The sequence below is a fragment of the Syngnathoides biaculeatus genome, chromosome 4, assembly GCF_019802595.1.
Source record: "Syngnathoides biaculeatus isolate LvHL_M chromosome 4, ASM1980259v1, whole genome shotgun sequence".
NCBI lineage: Eukaryota > Metazoa > Chordata > Actinopteri > Syngnathiformes > Syngnathidae > Syngnathoides > Syngnathoides biaculeatus.
Window position 1 is genome coordinate 7,046,230 of NC_084643.1, and position 8,012 is coordinate 7,054,241.

At 41.7% G+C, this 8,012-nt stretch overlaps 1 protein-coding gene across 4 annotated transcripts in view; it reads left to right on the plus strand.

The window, feature by feature from the left end:
* agtpbp1 (ATP/GTP binding carboxypeptidase 1) overlaps positions 1-4,980 on the plus strand; it is a 37,294-nt gene extending 32,314 nt beyond the window's left edge. For 2 of the 4 annotated variants that reach the window (XM_061816713.1, XM_061816715.1), the window contains one exon: positions 2,870-4,980. In XM_061816713.1, the coding sequence (XP_061672697.1) occupies positions 2,870-3,077 (208 nt within the window). In that variant the 3' untranslated portion in view covers positions 3,078-4,980. The remainder of the gene's footprint in view (positions 1-2,869) is intronic. The other 2 variants (XM_061816716.1, XM_061816714.1) reach the window with 1 other exon arrangement.
* The last annotated feature ends 3,032 nt before the right edge of the window (positions 4,981-8,012 follow it).

An 8,012-nucleotide genomic window follows, 5' to 3' on the forward strand; every position in this document is an offset into this window, starting at 1 on the left:
CGTTTAAGCATCGGGACCCACGGGGGGGGGGCAACTAAGATTCCAAATGACCACATCTTTCTTTTTCTTTTTTTGTGAAATAATGGAAAAACATTTCATTGTAATGCATTTCCAAAGCTTTTTGGGCTGTATATAATACAGAGTAAAATGATTGCCTTTTATAGCTTTCTGTATGGTGGCAAAATAACATCTACTGTGCACGTGTGGAAATTGCTATTTTTTTTTTCATTTCTCTAGATTGCCTTATCATTCAATAGGGAAGTTGTAATTTAATGTGGAATTGTTGCAACACAAAGTAATTACCGTAATTCCCAGCCTATAGAGCGCACCTGGTTATAAGCCTCACCCAGTACATTTGGAAAGGAAATACCATTTGGTACAGACATAAACCGCAGCCGTGTAAAAGCCCACAAACACGAGATATTTACAAAGAAAGACGGTACACAGAGAGTTCAACACTGGCGCTGCCGCGCTAATGCTAATGCTAGCGCCATCGTGCCGCTAACATTGCTGGTTAAAATATATATCTATATATATATATATATATATATATATATATATATATATATATATACACACACGGATAAAAATCACTGAAACAGGGCAGTAACACGCTAGGGCAGCGCTAACAAGGCCGGACCGGTAAAAGTCACTTCCTCGGCACATATATTCCACTGGTCTCACTCTTACCTTTTCCACTTGACTGCCGCCTTGAGGGCGTTAGAAAAAATGCACAAATTAGCCCCGTCTCTGCATAAATTGCAGGGTTGACAGCGTGTGAAAAAAGTATCTCCAAAGAAAGATGGTACACAAAAAGTTTAACGCTAGCGCCTGTCGTGCTAAAGCTAATGCTTGCACCGCAGCTTCACATGCTAATGCTAGCGCCACTGTGCTAACAGGGCCGGTTAAAAAAATATACATATACTGGTAAAAATCACTGAGACACGGCAGTAACACGCTAGCTAGCGCCGTGCTAACAGGGCCGGACTGGTAAAAAGTCACTTTCTCGGCACATATATTCCAGTCTCACTCTTATCTTTTCCGCTCGAGTGCCCCCTTGTGGCCGTGAGAAAAAAATTCACAAATTAGCCGCATCACTGCATAAGCCGCGGTTGAAAGCATGTGAAAAAATTCGGCCGGAAATTATGCTAATATGCTTTTTGTCCTTGGTGGGCTTTTGCATGCACCATACCTTTTAACAAAACACAATTCAGATTAATAATATGTGACGATACTGCACTACAATACCGTATACGGAAATGGGAGCATGCCTTATAATGCAGTTATATCATTATTGTATATCAATTACATATTGTCGCCATCTGACTAAAGAACCCCAAATAATTACAAATGTGTGTGTTTCAATAACACCAAAATTGATGATCATGATTTAAAAAAAAAAAAAACTGTATCAGAAGTCAAAAAAAGTTTTGGTTGTTATAATAATTCAACGTTTTTCATTTGAAACAAAAATAAAACCACTCAAAATATTTTTTATATCTGAAAAACAACAATCGCAATGCTTTAAGAAAAAAAATCAAAAAATAAAAGTAATTTTGTATCAGTAAAACAACAAAAATTGTTTCATAGCAAATCAATGAAAACTTGTTTTGAATCGAAATAACAGCAATTATGTTTGTGTTTTAGTTAAAATAGACAAAAGATCACATATACTATATATATATATATATATGTATATATTTATTGTTACATATGAAATATATTTTTAAAAATATTTTGTGTCTATCCAATTAACAATTTCATTTTGGATTTCAAACTAAGAATATAAAAAAAGATTTTAATCCCCGAATTTTCTTGGTCTCCATTTGCATTTCAGATGCAACTAAAATAGCTCGAAGACAGCGACGGCGGCTTCTTGCGATGTTTTGCGCGCTCGACGACTGTCAGGCGGCGCGCGCATTTAGTGCTCCGCGAGATCTCATCAGGCCGCGGGAAACGATCCAATTTCATGTAATTAGTCTGAAAACTTGGATGCGTTTCGTCTTTTGTTTTTCTTTCCATTCCAGTGACAAACAGGCAGAAACTTCCATTTTTCTTTTCCTACTGGATGGCATGACAGAAAAAAAAATAGTGTTTGAAAAATGGGGAGATGCGGAAGGGATTCTTGGCATTTTCGTCCGTTTCAGCGGAGGGCATCGATTTGATATCATCTGATATATGAAATCTGATATGTCGGACAGGCTGGGTCCAGGGTGGCTTGACTGTGTACCGTAATTTCCGGCCTATAAGCCGCGACTTTTTTCACACGCTTTCAACCCTGCGGTTTATGCGGTGATACGGCTAATTTATGCATTTTTTTCTAACGGCCGCAAGGGGGCACTCGAGCGGAAAAGGTAAGAGTGAGACCGGTGAAATATATGTGCCGAGGAAGAGACTTTTACCGGTATGTTTTTTTTTTGTTGTTGTTGTTTTCTTTTAATCGGCCCTGTTAGCGCTGTGCTAGCATGTTGCTGCTGTGTTACTGCTGTCTCAGTGATTTAGGTTTTTTTTTTTTTTTTTTAAACCAACCCTGTTTGTGCTACAGTGTTGTTGCTATGTTAACGTAAAATAAGGGATTAAGACTTTGAAAACTTTCTGTGTACCGTCCTTTGTAAATATCTCGTGTCTCACTGTGGGCACTTGCGGCTTGTGTATGTACCAAATGGTATTTCCTTTACACATGTACCGGGCGAGGTTTATAACCCGGTGCGCTCTGTAGGCCAGGAGGAATTACGGTAAATAAATTGAATTGCGAGATTGGTCACATGACAAACCGGTCAGCCAAGGTCCTTTTTTCTGGCACGGAATTTTTCCGAACGTGAAATATGCGCCAGTCGCCATGACGCCGCTTTCCTGTGCGCTCCCGCAGCAGCTGCCCCAGCACGTACGTGATGGACGAAGATGAACCGTCCTTCCTCGAGGCGGTGGATTACAGCGCCGAGAGCAACGACGAGGACACCGAGGCGGACCTCGAGGCCGCCGCCTCCGCCGCCGACGAAGTCCCGGAGCGGCTGTCCGACGCCGAGAGCAACAATCACCACGCTTGGAAATCTGAGCCTGTCACCAGCAGCCAATGACTGATTTTTTTTTTTTAATTAATTTATGTATTTATTGATATCTTTTGTTTTTGTTTTTAGCAGTTTCACTTCCCAAAGTAGTGAAGGTAACCACACTCGCAGCTTCCATGATGTACAGTGTACGTACAAAACCTTTTCGCTGTCTCCCTGTCATTAAGGCTGAATTTACACTGCAAGTGGCCATTTCCCGATTTACATCCATCGGTTTTCCGAGCCGCCGCTTATCCTCACGAGGGTCGGGGGAGTGCTGGAGCCTGTCCCAGGTGTCATCGGGCAGGCAATTGAGGGGCTCCAATGAATGCATGTTTTTGGGATGTGGGAGGAAACCGCAGTGCCCCGAAGAAAAGCCACGTAGCCACGGGGAGAAAATGCAAACTCCACACAGGCGGGGCCGGGATTTCAACCCCGGCCGACGCTCTCGAGCTGCGTCCATGTCAGCCGTAATTATTTTGCCGTGCTCAGGCAAATGTGACCCACGCGGTGTAAATTCAGCCTTGAAGGCAGCCGCCTGCCGTTTGCCGCGACACTTGAGAGCACCTGAACGCCGGCTCACCAATTCCCCCCCCATAATGACGCCGGAGGGGGCGTTCGCAGGCCCCCCAGACTCCGTCCTCGGTCAAAAAGCCGAGCCACCTGCCTTCTCACGCTCACCCTGCACTTTAACTTGTTTACGTCCCACTTCCTGTCTTAACACGAGCTGCGGTCCAATCCTCACGACGGAAAGAAACCTCAAGTGTCCCCCGTGTAGGAGGACACTTGACTACACTTGACCTCACAAGCAAGCGCCCCCCCCCCCCCCCCAATCACCTTTAAGTGCAATGCACATACAGTGGAACCTCCAAAGCCGACTGCCTCTTAAGTCTGAAAATTCAGACTTCCGCCCTCTATTTCCAAAATGCAGCTTGAATAAGACATCACTTTATGTACATTTTTTAAAATCAAAAGTAGAAAAAAAAAAAGACCAACACATTTTATTCACTGGAAGAAAACTTTTCCCCACATTTTTTATATATGGTTTAATTATCATTTTAAAGCCCATTTTTAAACTATAGTTTTCCTACATTTAAGTCATAACTTTTCAAATCTGTAGTTTGTCGTCATTTTTGAAGTAATTGTTTCCGTCATCATTTGTAATAACATTTTGGTTATTTTTTTTTCTTTTTTTTAGAATTTTTAAAACAATCATGCACATAATTTTTGTCCCAAAATTTCAAACCCTATTTTCCATCATAATTTGTAAATAATAATTTCTATTATTCTGATTGTCTGTTTATAATTTAAAAATATTTTTTGTATATATTCATGTAATAATTTTTAAAACATTGCATCTGTCTTCGTATTTCAAATCATGCTTTTTTTATGTCATTTCTTCAAGTTACTTTTTTTCATGTTTTGGTGAATTATTTTTGTCGTAATACTTGAAGACATTTGTGAAACTTTTTTTTTAGTAATTAAAGTAATTTTTAATCATTCAAATCATACTTATTCAACATTTTTCAGATTTTTTTTGCTTTTTGTTTCAGTAGTTTGACTCCTAAAAATTACTTTAAAAATATGTTTTTCATCCGACCATCCATTTTCTTAGCCGCTTATCCTCACAAGGGGCGTGGGATGAAACTACTTTTACTTTAAAAAAAAAAGACAAAACACTTTTTTGCCACATGTCAATGTTCAACAATTTGGTTTCGGTTTTTTTTTTTTGGGGGGTGGGGTCGAAACTACTGTGAAAGAGCAACAAATTTGAGGTTCCACCTTTCAGGCTCCACAGCTTTGCCCTCGTGCCGTTGACCTCGCAAAAATAAAACGTTTCTATGATGCAAATGTTGAATGTCCGCAAAGGCAAGAGTCACAAATATTGAGCACAAGCAGCACGGAACACACTCGTCACGTTTGTACCTTAATATTAATCCGCGTCGGCCAGACGGTGCTTTTGTGTATTGAGTCCAGCTAGTAGTCTGTTCCACATGCTCGCGAAGATGCGTTTTCTTCCCACCGGTTGCTTTGTCCTGATGAAACGGCGCATCGTTCGCGGTGGTGCGACCTGCGTGTACGTAGACGCGGCAACTGAGCACGGGCGCGCCCGCGTTTACGTGGACAATTTTTTTAAATGAATCCATTATTCACCCTCGCGCTAATGCTTCGCAACGGTGTGTTCCCTTCTTTGTCTCTCTCAACGTGATTGCGTCTCCTTCACTCTCGCCATTTTCACCCTCCATCAAAAACCTTTCCAATTTTTTTTCCTCAACTCTTTCAGGGCGTGTGCGCCTGTGTGTGTGTGATGGTTAAAAAATATAAAAAAAATAAAAGGATTTATTTGAGTGTTTGGCAGAAGCAAAGAGTGAAGAAGAAGAAGAAGCCAGAAATAAAATGTGAATGTGATGAATTGTATTGCTCATTAACATTTTTCGGGTCGGTGTGTGTGTGTGTGTGTGTGTGTGGTGTGTGTGTGTGTGTGTGTGTGTGTGTGTGTGTGTGTGTGTGTGTGTGTGTGTGTGTTAGACTTGACTTTGCACAGAGTTGAAGAGCCGACGGTCAAACGGTCCATTGTCAGACGCTGGATGGATTTCGCAATCCATTATTTCATAAGAAAAAAATGGACGTCCATTTAGTCAGTTCTGGTGTTGCACTGTGGCCGTGTAACTGTAGTCAAGGTGTCGATGCTAAAGGGCTACTGACACCTGAAGCATAATTTTTTTTGTATGTTTTTCATGAAAAAAAAAGCAGCCGGAATGAACCCATCCGTTTTTTTCACCACAAAACAGGATTTTGACCTACAAGGAGTCTTCCGGTTAAGACGGTCTCGACCTTAAAACGTTTACAACGCCCGTCCCCCGTCTGCCATTTTGTCTGGCTATTATTAGTATCTTTGCATTTTTCGCCCTCCTTTTTCGACTTTGTCACCCCAAAAAACAAAGCTGTGCCTTTTAGCAATGCTTGTGCAGCCAAAATAAAATCCATCCCCATGGAAACGAAGCTCAGGATCATAAAAAGATTGGAGAAAGGAGCGACAACAACACCACGAGGGCTTCAGTCGGTCGATCGTGGTAACAATGATGAAAGACAGAGCCCGTATTTTAGCGCTTGTGATGAAGGGTTCCATTCCTACGTCAACGACCGCAAAACAAGATTCTTGTGGAGATGGAGACGATCGACGACCAGGTTCCTTCACAATTTCTTCTTCTAGATTCTCCTCTCAGCAGTCTGACTGAGTACGCCATCTTGTTTGTTTCAATGCAAACTATTTTGACTTTTAATGCTGGAATCAAAAATTTGAGTTAAGTCGCGACTGTGGGAACGGATCTCAGTCGTAGACCGAGGACTCCTTGTATATGGATTTTTGTAACTCCCGCCATGAGAATCCTCTCGAGGCACTCGTTTTGGAGAAGAAGCAGGAAGTGAGGGTTTTTCCAGAACCCCACGCTGGCGGTTTCGTGTGTTTACCGGCGCGAAAGTAGCTGTTTTTTCCCCTGCGTGTTAGCCAAAATGCCGGCTCGTTGTATTGCTGGACAATGCTCGAACACTCGGGAGGATGGATTCACTCTTCACAGTTTTCCAAAAGACCCGGTTTGTCGTGAAAAATGGATTGCACGGGTGCAAAGGACGAGAGCTTTGCGGGTTCCAAATGATAGTGTGTATGAAGGTATTTAAAAAAATAATAATAATAATAAACAATAGTTGGTGGGGGACGACGTCGTCGCTCGCGGCCGAGTGAGGCCGCCTTGTAATTTTCATAACAATATCTATTTTACAATGTTTTTTAGGGATTTCAGTGGCACTTTAACTTTATTTTGCTCTTTGGGGAAGCGTTAACGTCGGCGTTGAAGGACAAGGTCAGAGAATAAGACTTAATGCGAAGGTTCGGGTTATGGCCTTAGGGCGAGGCTTAGAGTTACAGATGGTATCGGTTTTGAGATAAAAGTCCTACATTTACAGATCTGGATTTGAGGATAGGGTTAGGTTAGCTTTAGCTAAGCTCTGCATCGAAGGGCTTGATGTTAGGGTGAAGGCTCTTTCGGTTGGAGCCGTTCACCGTCTCAGATTCTCAACTTTGCAGCGGACAGCCGAAGTAAAACTAAGCAAAATAAAAACAAATACATAGACAGGAAACCGCACTATTTCATGGAGTTACATAGTACATAAGTTCGTAGTACATCACAGATAAAAAAGTCAGAGCGAGCGTGTAATGTGTCCCTCGCTAATGTTTTCAACGTTGCTAATCTGTTCATTAAGGTGAGTTTTTGTAATTTTCCAATCGTTTGGAGCAGAAATTGGAAGGAAGTTCAACCAGACTTTGGCAACAAAGAGCTTTAAAAAACTGCTGGGATAAAGAGTGGAGGTGGTGGTATGCATGGTGAGCAGAGAGCCGAGATTTGCCGGAGTCTGAGTGATCAGCGCACGAGATCGCACAAAGCGACTATGACATCATTTCATCATGAAAATGAAAAAAAAAAAAAAAAAAATACATATTGTATATTTGGGGTTAAGGGTTACGGTTATGTCGCTAGGGTTAGAGGCAGTTGCATTTCAGATTTGACGACGCCGTTGAACTTTGGATATGAACATAAACAAAGCGAACGTCTTGGCTTTTGTCACACTCGACTGCGCGTCGCGAAGTACGAGCGAGGACGAAAGGAGGAGCGCTGACTCACTTTCATATTTCGCCTCGGGTGCTTCTCGTTTATTTGGGCCCCGTTAAAACGATACGGCCTGATTTTCTTCACCGTCTTAAAGAGCGTCGTCAACTTTTTGGGTTTTTTTTCTTTGCCACAATTAATATGAGGACAAGCACACTTGTACGAGCGCAATAATAGCGGCAATTAGATCGTATTGTTGAACGTATTTATGTACTTCATCTCATTTGCACGGGTTTATGAACTCGATGCAACGTGCTCAATATTTGATATTCTTTTTAAACATGTATATTTCTTTTACTAA